At 36.2% G+C, this 12,618-nt stretch overlaps 1 protein-coding gene across 6 annotated transcripts in view; it reads left to right on the top strand.

Annotated features, from left to right (window-relative positions):
- EPC1 (enhancer of polycomb homolog 1) overlaps positions 1 to 12,618 on the top strand; it is a 101,033-nt gene that overhangs the window by 63,129 nt on the left and 25,286 nt on the right. For all 6 annotated transcript variants that reach the window (XM_047866082.1, XM_047866079.1, XM_047866081.1 and 3 more), the window contains exon 3: positions 12,325 to 12,470. In XM_047866082.1, the coding sequence (XP_047722038.1) occupies positions 12,325 to 12,470 (146 nt within the window). The remainder of the gene's footprint in view (positions 1 to 12,324; positions 12,471 to 12,618) is intronic.

Here is a 12,618-nt window from a genome sequence, read left to right as displayed (position 1 = left end):
ATGACTGAGCCACCCAGGCATCCCTAAATTTAGTGTTCTAATTGGTAACTTGTTTCACTTGATAGTGATAAGTTCTTCATTAGCAATAATCCTTTGATAGCTATCACATTTGATGATGAACAGCTGAGAGCTTGTAAACTTAAGAGACTTAAATTTCATTTACTCCATCCTCAAGTAGTTGACAACTTAAAAACATAGTTGAAAGTTTACTTAGGTAAAATTTGTACAGCTTTCATTGTTATGTTGTTGACCTTTATGATTAAGAGATTTTTCCAGCAGAATGTCCAAACTTTTTTTTTCTGTCTAAGCCTTTTTTCAGGATCATATAAATCTGTGTTGTTTTTAGAATAATTATTTAAAATTAATTTTATTTTCCTCATTTAACCTTTCCTCTATCTGATCTAGTTTCTGTCCTAAATTCTAAACATTTATTTTACTATTTCTTAAATGTGAAAAAAAAAAACCCACACATAGTGTCTGTATTGGCTCTTATCAGTACTATATTGGCATTTGATATATTTTTTTTAATTTTTCTTAATGTTTCTTTATTTTTGAGAGAGAGAGACCATGTGAGTGGGGAGGGGTAGAGAGAAGGAGACACAGGATCTGAAGCAGGCTCCAGTCTCTGAGCTGCCAGCACAGAGACTGATTAGGGGCTCGAACCCATGAACCGTGAGATCATGACTTGAGCCGAAGTCAAATACTTCATTGATTGAGCCACGCTGGTGCCTTTTAACTTGATGTTAATTCTAACTTGTATGTAACCTTCTTCATTTCCTTTAGGAAAAATAAATATATATTTTTTCCAATTTACTAAAGGTTACTTTGAACCAAATAAGTGGCATGTGCTTTCTTGCCCACTCACATGTTTAGTTATATTTATGGCACAGACATTTTAAACAAATTTGATCAATATTAGAACCTAAAAATTAGTTCTCTGAAAAATCATGGGAGTTTGAAAGTTATAGATCATCATCAGATCTATATATGTTAACTGGGGCCACATTGTATTCCACAGCCACAGGTAATATTCATATGAATGTATGTGTTTGGGTTAAAGCAGGATTAAGTAAAATAAAATTATATTAACTTACATAAACATTACTATCAGAAAAAAATTTGGAATGCATGTTTTACAAATAGACAGCTCATTGATGACCAAAACCCACAAAACACATTTTAGTGGTAACTAGTGGATTAAATTACGGTCAGAAGAGTCAAAAGGTGCAATATTTATAAAGGAATTGACCTTGCTGTTGTTGTAATCAAATAATAGTAATAAAATGGCAGCAGAATTGTAGCTTATTTGGGAAGAAACTTTTTTAGTCAGTACAAATTTGAAGTATGTTGTCTCTGGAAAGCTGTATACATTGGAATATTAATCAAGACAGTCTGCTAATTGGTGTTAGCTGCCATTGAATTTCTTTCAACATTTTATTTTGGGTAATTGTAAATTCACAGGATAATACATTAGTGTTAGATACTTCAGTCAAGATACTCAACTATATGGGAATGCAAGCTGCTGCAGCCACTCTGGAAAACAGTATGGAGGTTCCTCAAAAAACTAAAAATAGAACTACCCTAAGACTCAGCAGTTTCACTTCTAGGCATTTATCCATGGGATACAGGTGTGCTGTTTCGAAGGGACACATGCACCCTCAGGTTTATCACAGCACTATCAACAATAGCCAAAGTATGGAAAGAGCCCAAATGTCCATCGATGGATGAAAGGATAAAGAAGATGTGGTATATATATACAATGGAGTATTACTCGGCAATCAAAAAGAATGCAATCTTGCCATCCAACTACGTGGATGGAACTGGAGGGTATTATGCTAAGTGAAACTAGTCAGAGAAAGACAAAAATCATATGACTTCACTCATATGAGGACTTTAAGAGACAAAACAGATGACCATAAGGGAAGGGAAACAAAAATAATATAAAAACAGGCAGGGGGACAAAACAGAAGAGATTCATAAATGTGGAGAACAAACTGAAGGTTACTGGAGGGGTTGTGGGAGGGGGGATGGGCTAAATGGGTAAGGGGCACTAAGGAATCTACTCCTGAAATCATTGTTGCACTATATGCTAACTAATTTGGATGTAAATTTAAAAAAATAAACAAGTTAATTAAAAAAAAAAAAAGATACTCAACTATATCATCCCCACAGGATTCCATGTTGTTACTCCTTTATAGCCAAACCTAGTCCCTGGCAACTGCTAATGTGTTCTCCATCTCTGTAATCATGTTAGTTCATGAATGTAACATAAACAGAATCATGCAGTGTGTGTCCAAACTTTAGAGATTGGCTTTTTTCACTTAGCATATATCCTTGGAGTTCATCCAACTTGTTTCATGTATTATAGTTCTTCCTTCTTATTTGCAAGCAGTAGTCCATAATATGCATGTACCACAATTTGTGTAGCCACTGACCCAATGAAAGACATTTGGGTAGTTTTCTTTTTTTTTTTTTTTTTTTTTTTTGATTTTTTTTTACGTTTATTTGTTTTTGAGACAGAGAAAGACAGAGCATGAAGGGGGGAGGGTCAGAGAGAGGGAGACACAGAATCTGAAACAGGCTCCAGGCTCTGAGCTGTCAGCACAGAGCCTGACGCGGGGCTCGAACTCACGGGCCGCGAGATCATGACCTGAGCTGAAGTCGGCCGCTCAACCGACTGAGCCACCCAGGTGCCCCCCTTGTTTTTTTTTAAATTTTTTTTTTTAACGTTTATATTTCAGGTTTTGACTATTATAAATAAAGCTACTGTGAACATTCATCTGCAGGTTTTTGTGTGAACTTCTGGGATAAATACCTATGAGTGCAGTTGCTGGGTCCATTTTTAGTTTGACAAGAACTTCCACAGTATTTCCCAGAGTATCTGTACCATGTTACATTATCAGCAGCAGTGTATGTGTGATCCAGTTTCTCCTGTATTCTTGTCAGCATTTGGGGTTATCACTTTTTTATTTTAACCATTCTAATAGGTATGCATTGATAGACCTCAATATACTTTAAATTTGTATTTCACTAAATAGCTAATATGTTAAATACCTTTTCATGTGTTCATTTGCCTTCTATGTATCCTCTTTGATGAAATGATTGTGCTTGTGTTTGCCTGTTTTCTAAGTAGATTGTTTTAACATTGAGTTTGAGGATTGTTTTATTTATATATTCTAGACACAAAGTCTTTGTCATATATGTGATTTAGACATATTTTCTCTCAGTATATAATGTCTTTTCATTCTCTTAACTGAGTCTTGTCACAGAACAAAAGTTTTTAATTTTGATGAGATCAAATTTATCAGTTACATATAAGTATATGATCAGGGGCGCCTGGGTGGCGCAGTCGGTTAAGCGTCCGACTTCAGCCAGGTCACGATCTCGTGGTGCGTGAGTTCGAGCCCCGCGTCAGGCTCTGGGCTGATGGCTCAGAGCCTGGAGCCTGTTTCCGATTCTGTGTCTCCCTCTCTCTCTGCCCCTCCCCCGTTCATGCTCTGTCTCTCTCTGTCCCAAAAATAAATAAACGTTGAAAAAACAAAAATTTAACTATATGATCAGTTTTGAGTGTGTGAGGTTTAGGTCAAGGGTTTTTTTTGTTTGTTTGTTTGTGCTTTGTTTTGGTTTTATTTCTGGATGTACAATTGCTCCAGCATCATTTATTGAAGAAACCCTCCCTCCTCCATTGAATTGCTTTTGCTTCTTGGCCAAAAATTAAGCATTTTGATTTGGATCTCTTTCTGGGTTCTATATTCTATTCCACTGATTTCCATTTATTTCAAGATGTTTAGATTACTGCAGCTCTATGATAACCTTTGATATCAGGAAGAGTCATTCCTTCTTTTTTTTTCTTTTTCAAAATTATTTTGGGTATTCTAGGGCCTTCAATAAGCTTGTCTGTATCCACAAAGAAACTTGATAAGATTAGATTAAACCTATAGATCACTATAGGGAGAATTGACATCTTTAATATGTTGAGTCTTCAGTCCATGACCACAGTGTGACTCTGCAAGTATTTAGTTCTTCTTTAATTTCTTTCATTGACACTTCGTAATTTTCATTATACAGATCCTGTACACATTTCTTTATTATTTAAAAATAATTAATGTTTATCTACTTATTTTGAGAGAGAGAAAGAGAGCATGAGCTGGGAAGGGGCAGAGAAAGAATCCCAAGCAGGCTCCATGCTACCAGCACAGAGACTGACATGGGACTCAAACTCATGAACCGTGAGATCATGACCTGAGCCGAAATCAAGAGTCGATGCTTAACTGAGCCACCCAGGCACCCCAGATCCTGTACACATTTCTTTAGATTTATACCTGAGTGTTTTATTTTCTGTGGAGCAATTGAAAATGGTATAGCATTTTTGATTGGTTTCCACTTGTTCATTGTCAGTATACAGACATGCAGGTAAAATTGTTTGTCTTATGTACTGTGGCCTTAATTGAAATTGCTTGTTCTAGGAAATGTTTGCAGATTCTTTGGAATTTTCTACATAGAAAATCACACTATAGTCTGCAAATAGAGACAGTTTTATTTTTCCTTTTCAATCTGTCTTATTTCTCTTTCTTGGCATTAGTATAGTGTCTAAAACTTCAATACTGTGTTAAACTATGTGGTGAGAGCAGGCATCCTTACCTTGTTCCTGATCTTAGAAGGAAATATTTAAGTCTTTCACCATTAAGTATTACGTTACCTGCAAGTGTTTTTGTAGTTGCCTTTTATGAGATTGTCATATATGTGATTTGGAAATATTTTTTCTCAGTATATATAATGTGACTTTTCATCCTCTTAACAGAGTCTTCCAAAGAGCAAAAGGTATTTTTCTGAGATCCAGTTTATTAGTTGTACTCTTATGGATCGTGATTTTTACTCCTAGTGTACTGAGAGTTTTTATCATGAATCAGTGTTGAACCAGTGTTGAATTTTGTCAAATACTTTTTCTACACCAATGGATAGCATCATTTGATTTTTCTTCTTTAGCCTGTTGATGTGATAAGTTATTGATTTTCAGATATTGAACCATACCTGGAATAAATCCCACTTGGCTGTAGTGTATTTTTTTTATACCTTGTTGGGTAGAATTTGCTAAAATTTAATTGGGGAGTTTTGCTTCTACGTTCATGAGAGATAATGTTTGACTGTATGTGTGTGTGTGCCACGTGCACGTGCTCTGCCTTGTTTCTCTTTTTTTTAATCTTTTTTTTTTTTTTAATTTTTTTTTTCAACATTTATTTATTTTTGGGGCAGAGAGAGAGGGAGACACAGAATCGGAAACAGGCTCCAGGCTCTGAGCCATCACCCCAGAGCCCGACGCGGGGCTCGAACTCACGGACCGCGAGATCGTGACCTGGCTGAAGTCGGACGCCTAACCGACTGCGCCACCCAGGCGCCCCATCTTTTTTTTTTTTTTTAATGTTTATTCATTTTTGAGAGAGAGAGCACGTAAGTGGGAGGAGGGACAGAGAGTGGACTGGAGACAGGATCCAAAGGGGTCTCTGCCTGATAGCAGTGAGCCTGGTGCCGGGCTCGAACTCACAAACTGTGAGATCATAACTTAAGCTGAAGTCGCACACTCAAACAACTGAGCCACCCAGGCACCCCTGCCTTGTTTGGTTTTGGTATCAGAGTAATAGTGGCTTCATAAAACAGGTTGGAAAGTATTCTCTCTGTTTTCTGGAAGAAATTGTGTAAGATTTATGTTAATTCTTTAAAACTTGGTATTGGCTTTTAATATAATACAATAAAAATCATTATGGTGTAAATTTCTGCAAAGTTAAAATTGAATTTTGACTACAAGGTGGTCTAGTAAATTACTTATGAAGGGTACATTACCTTGAACTATATATATGGACTGGTTCATTGTAGTTCCCCTAATTCCTGTTTTGTAAAGCTCTTAAGCTAATGTTACACAAATTCTTCTTGGGAGTTGTTTTGTTTTTTTTTTTGTTGTTGTTGTTTATTTTTGAGTGAGCGAGCACAAGCGGGGGAGGGGCAGAGAGAGAGAGGGAGACACAGAATTCAGAAGCAGGCTCCAGGCTCTGAGCTCTCAGCACAGAGCCCGACGCAGGGCTCAAACTCACAGACTGCAAGATCATGACCTGAGCCGAAGCTTAACCAACTGAGGCACCCAGGTGCCCCACTTCTTGGGAGTTTTTCAGGTGATAGATAATTAGTATTCCCTAAAAAAATCAATGGCCAAACATGTTTGAGAATGATTACATGTTGTATTCCCCTATCATAATGTATAGTATCATTTTTATAGGCTCTGGGAGTCTTGTGGCTAAAAAAAAAAAAAGCTTCTTTTAACGCACCATTTTCCAATTGTGTGTTTGTTACATGTTCTGTTAACATTTCTTTGAACTTTAGTTTGGAAAAGTTCATCTCTGTCCTTGTCTTTGACTGGCTTAGGGAAGAAATCAGAATTTTCTCCCTTTTTTCCTAGTGGGAGCTCTGAAGGAAAAAAACCCATGCTAAAACCATTGTCCCCTTCAGACTTTAGGTACTCTGTAAGGTATTTCATTGAGTGTTGGCTACTCAGCATCTCTTGATCCAAATATCATGTAATGTTGTTTCTCTTTTGATTAGTGACCTGTAAAGTTTCTGGATTACGCAGCTAGGACTTCTTTCCTATTTATACTGGAAGAAAGGACAAAACAGTTCTGACCAGAATGAATAGACAGGAACAACTCTCTCTCCCCCTTCCTTTTGCACTTGGGTCTTAAGACTCTCCTGTTAATCCTGAAAGGAAACTTATTTTTTTTTTTTAACCTTATTTTAGAGAGCACAAGTGTAAGCAGGGAGAGGGTCAAAGGGGGAGAGGGATGGGGGAATCTTAAAACAGGCTCCATGCTCAGGGCAGAGCCCAATGCAGGGCTTGATCTTACTATCCTGGGATCATAACCTGAGCCGAAATCGAGAGTTGGCTACTCAACCAACTGAGCCACCCAGGCACCCCAAGGAAACCTCTTTTTAAAGAGCAATCTTCATGTACATTTATATAAGTATATATGTGTATATTTAGGTATATATATTTATAGCTCTGTCCACTGGAAAAACCAAGAAGCAAGATTAAAGCAATGGAAAAATTAAGAATAACATGAATTATAAAGCATTGAAAAATGTAGGAATTCGTGAATCCATACTGATGATAAAAAATGGTGAAGAGTCGTCTCCTGCTTTTGTAATATAAAGCCAAAAGCTGAATGGTACACTGTGAAGAGAGTGCTAGAGTTACAAAGTCATTTTGCAGTTAATCATGATCAAGATTGAATCATGTAAGAATCATCAGTGTGTTCTCAATAGAAGAGGAAATTTTGAAAAGGAGCAGAATATTTGCATGGTCTTAAGCTCTCCCTACAAATTGCTTATTACTTACAAGAGGGGGGAAAAAACAAACAGTAGTTATGCAGTGGAATAATTGGGTAATTTCTTGACTGATGAAAATTATCATCACTTATGAGGAACAGATGAACATTGTGTGCCTCTAGATGTGATACACTGAGAAGGACTAAGACAGTTGAGTATTGCAGTATGCCATCAGAGAGTGCATAATCTAATCACAATGGGAATAATAAGAAGAAAGGTTCTGGGGAGAGGTGTGTATTCTCAAAAATATTAGTGTGTAAAAGACAAAGACTATGGAAATGTTCCAGATTAAAGGAAGCCAAAGAGACAGTAACAAAAATAATACCTGATCCTAGACTGGTCTTGTGCTGGATCAGCTGGCAAAATTGGAATATAGGCAGGAAATTAAATTGTTGTATGAGTGTAAATTTATGAGGTTGATGACTATACTGTGATTATATAAAAGAATCTAAAGAAATACACTCTGAAGTGTTTAGCAGTAAAGAGCAATTGTGAATGTTATTTACCCTCCAGTGTCCCCCAAAATAAAGTTATGTATGTATACATTGATATAAAATAGAGAATGCATGCAAATGATAATAAAATTTAACAGGTGAATCTGGGAAAGGATATGCATGTATCCCTTATAACTCTTTTCATTTTGCAATTTTTATAGGTGTGAATTTCTATATGAAAAGGTTTTTTTAAAATAGATCTTTGTTGAACCTACTTTCTAAAGTACCTCAGCATGGATGTATCCTGTCTTTATGCCCTGATTCTGAAAGATTGCATTCTCTCCTTCCTTTGCCTACCTCCCCATCTCCCTACAACACTCCATCTTCCCCCATTACTCTTCTGATACTATGTTCTAACATATAAAATCCATAAAATCAACCACAGAACTTTATCAAAAAGGATTTTGTATCTGTGATTTAAATCTTTCAAATCGGGGATTCTCTATTCATTCTCCTCAAGTACATTCTGGAAGTGACTCTAAGCTCTGTTTACTTAGAAATATAAAGAAGTTGAAGACTTTGATGATCTAGCTAGCCAATGATAGCTTTGTCTTCATAGGTCTAAGGCAAAGATGTCAAATACTACCACACCATAGTAAATATCACTATTAACAATATTTTCTGCTGCTCAGCATTTATTTCAAGAACTTTGCAAGTTGATATTACCAATCATTGAGGGTTAGTGCTTGAGTTGAAACCCATTTACCATTCCTGGTCTGACAAATGTCTCCTGAACCTTGAATGGTGTGCCTTCTTTTCAATCAGGGATTACATTCTGTTTCTAATCCACAATTTGTGCCATTTGATGGACCCAAATATCCTTTCACTATTTGCCTCTTGTAGTTTTATTTTTTTATTACTATTTTTTTTTAAGTTTATTTCTTTGGAGAGAGAGAAAGAGAATGGGCGTGCACATACAAACGGAAGAGGAGCAGAGACAGAGAGAGAGAGAGGGAGAAAGAGAATCCCAAGCAGGCTGTACACCCATCGTGGAGCCCAACGCAGGGCTCAATTCCACAACCATGATATCATGACCTGAGCTGAAATTAAGAGTTGGACACTTAAACCAACTGAGCCACCCAGGCACCCCTGCCTCTTATATTTTTAAAATGCTGTTTAGTGTTATGGTCTGAGCTATATATGCCCTTTGTTATAGAAACATTTATATACATTTCATCTCTATTACTTGACTCTAAGCATGAGTCTGTGGTTTGTACTACTTTGTATTTCCTTTAAAAATAATCAATTTATATGTACTATTATGTTCTTCTTGCTTAGATTTCTTTACTGCATTTTCTCCTCCATCTGTGTATTTTGTTTAACCATATACATATCTGGGTTTATCCCTATCAAAATATTTTAAAAGGAGTCAGCCTCTACAATATGGCTCCTATTTTTAAGCAATTACTGGCTAGCTAGGTCTCATTTTAATTGACAACTTAATTACAAGATGCAATCCATTTGCCTGTTTGTCTATAGACCCTATTTTCTATTTTGAACAAACTCAGTAACATGGCCCAGAAAGTTTGAAGATACTCCTCTATTTTTAGGACCATGATAAATACATTATATCTTTATCAGCTGCAGTTGAGCTATCATTTGGAAGGGACAGGTTTGGCTGAAGCCAAATTACACGTTAAACATTGGCTTTGGTTTTTTTCGTCAAATGAAATTTGACGTCAAGTGAATTTATACATGTTAGCATTTTTCTAGGGTATTAATATTTTTATATCTGAACAAGATTTGGTTCTCCTTATATTTTAAGATCTTACATGTGTTTGCACCAACTATAAAAGGAAAGTTTCTTGCAGAGGCAAGAGCAGTCTGACCATCAGATACTTGTTAACTTCTGTAAAAGGCAGGAGCGCTCCTAGTATAGGGATCTTCCTTTCCAGTCTTGATTGCCTTCCTCCATATGTTAGATGAGACTTGTCATTCATGATATAATGTATGTCAAATATATTTTGGTAAGGCAATAATAAGGTGATAGTAGATGGGTTTAATTTTTGTGAATAAGTTTGGTAAGTGTGATTTGATCTGAAAAATTATTTTATAGCGGAGGATGCCAAAGTAATATATAAATGAGACCCTAAAAATACATAAAAATACCCTTAAGAAGCAGAACATTGCTGGTTGGTCTGTATCAGTTCGGCTCTTTGTATTATCAGGATCACCACTTTTTAATAGAACTTTCAGTGATGATGGAAATATTTTATAATCTGTGCTTTCAGGTATAGCACTAGCCACATGTAGCTATTTAATACTTGAAATGTGGTTAATGTGACTAAGGTACTAGATTTTTAATTTAATCTTATTAATTTAAATTGGCTAGTGGCTATCCTATTGAACAATACAGCTATGGATTGTTCTGGTTAGGGACCCAAGAAAACAAGTATTTTTAATCTAACAGTGTTTAATCTACTTCAGAATCTCCAAAAGTTCTGTTTACATAGCAAAAACAAACAGATCATGGAAAGTCATTGGAGGGCCAAGGGTTATAAGAAACATGGGTGCTGAGATGATAATGTATAGAGTTGTTGTTTTTTTTTAATTTTTTAGAGAGTACTCTGAGCAAGGGAGGGGCAGAGAGAGAGGGAGTGAGAGAATCCCAAGCAGGCTTCAGGCTCAGTAGGGAGCCCAATGCAAGGCTCAGTCTCAAAAACCATGAGATCATGACCTGAGCCTAAATCAAGAGTCTGACAGTGAACCAACTGAGCCACCCAGGCACCTCAGTATACAGACATATTTAATGAAGGAGTCTAAATATTTTAATTAGGAATGTTACAGAAGTGTAATGTAGGTCAAAACGGAAAATGAACAATGCTATGTAATGTGTTCAATTCTACAAATATTTATTGGATTCCTATAGGCCAGGTACTATTTTAAACTTGAAGCAAGGATGTAGATTTCAGGTAGCCAAAGGACCCCCTCTTGTACTTATCACGGATATCACTAATGGATGACTGCATACTTTTTCAGGGTTTTTTTCCCCACTTGAATAGAGGCAGTATCAGTATGTTTTTCAGTAGGGTACAGCAAACAGTTGGCATACAAGATGAACATGTTTACTGTCTCTGCACTAGAGGTACAAAGATAAATAAGTCACAATGCCTCCTTTCAAGGAAATCAGCCATATTCTAATACTTATCAAGTAGATTATAAAGTGTGTAGAAAATAGTACAAAAGAAGGGCATTGATCTAGAACAGGAATTTTTAAACTTGGTACCACAGCTTTTAGGGATATTTGAATTGCTGGTGGTTTATGCAGAGTGTTATATGTTCACACAGTCTTTTTTCTGGGGAGAGGGTTCATAACTTCTAAAAAAGCAAAAAGTGACAAGGAACCATTTACTAGTTGGGGGGCAGTCAAGAAGGAATTCCACAGGACTTGATGTCAGGTTGGATTTTGAAAAGATTAGTCGTTTGCAGTCATTTGCTAGGTGGGCAAGCAGAAAATAGCTAATATAAAGACATGAAATAGCATGCTGTATGAAATACATAAAATTTGAGAGGCACCTGGCTGGCTCACTCAATAGAGCACACAATTCTTGATCTCAGAGTTGTGAGTTCAGGCCCCACATCAGGTGTAGAGATTACTTAAAAAAGAAATACATGATATTTGCTACGGCAAAAAGTACTGATGAGATTGGAGAGACTCGGTCAAAAAGGACCTCAAATAGTCCTAAGGATTTGGATTCTGAGATGATGGGAAGTTAAGGAAGGGAAAGGTGTGAGACATTTTGATATCAAGCTATTTGATATTTTATTTATATTGTCAGCTATTTGATATTTTATTTATATTGTCAACCTAGTTTAATATTGGGAAGTATTGAAGGACATTTGATAATATAGTATAGAGCAGTGGTTCTTGGCCCTTTTTTTCTAATCCTAACAAATATAGAAATACGTCACATTTCTATCACCATGACAGTGATTGCCATAAGGAAACAAACCTTAGCAGATGTGCATTCATTGAGTGAAAGCTATTACTGTTATTGGCAGTGGCTGCCAACACTTCAGCTTTAAATACCACACCCTAAGCATTTGGTAAAGTAGTTAAATAATTTATTAGGTAGGACTTAAATATTCTAGAAACAATCTTATTTAAAGACCTTGTCCTTTTATATTATGTCAAACCATATGAAATTGCCGATATTACATCATTTTTAAGCTATAAGATTTTCATATAGTACAATACATTTGATAATCTCTTTCTGTTCTTAATGGCTTCTAGTTTATTTGCTTTTGAGGTGGGAGGAAGGGTTCACATCCATTGTCTTTTATGACTCATGTCTCTGTTAACAGTAAGGATAGTCTCCTTTCTTAAACTTTAAATGTGGGAAACATACATTTCTTATTTTGTTAGAAAATCTAGCTCTTGTTTTTATCCAGACATCTGTGAGAGGTTTTTGTCAGTGGATTCACATAGTAAATGATTGCTTATGGTTTCTTCTGTCAGCTTTTAGTTTGGATGCTGAACAGCCTGATTATGATTTGGATTCTGAAGATGAAGTATTTGTGAATAAACTGAAAAAGAAAATGGACATCTGCCCATTGCAGTTTGAGGAGATGATTGACCGTCTAGAAAAAGGCAGTGGTCAGCAGGTACAACTTCATTGTATATATAATAAGTGTGTGTTTCCATACCTATATGGAAATAGGATAATGTTGAGGTTAGGATAAGTGAGCAGACTCTGGAGTTAACAAGCATGAATTCATATCCCATATCTGCCCAGTACTAACGTGCATAATC

This window comes from Prionailurus viverrinus, chromosome B4, assembly GCF_022837055.1.
Source record: "Prionailurus viverrinus isolate Anna chromosome B4, UM_Priviv_1.0, whole genome shotgun sequence".
Taxonomy (NCBI): Eukaryota; Metazoa; Chordata; class Mammalia; order Carnivora; family Felidae; genus Prionailurus; species Prionailurus viverrinus.
The sequence above is the reverse complement of the archived record's forward strand: the minus strand, read 5'-3'. Positions and strand labels throughout refer to the sequence as shown.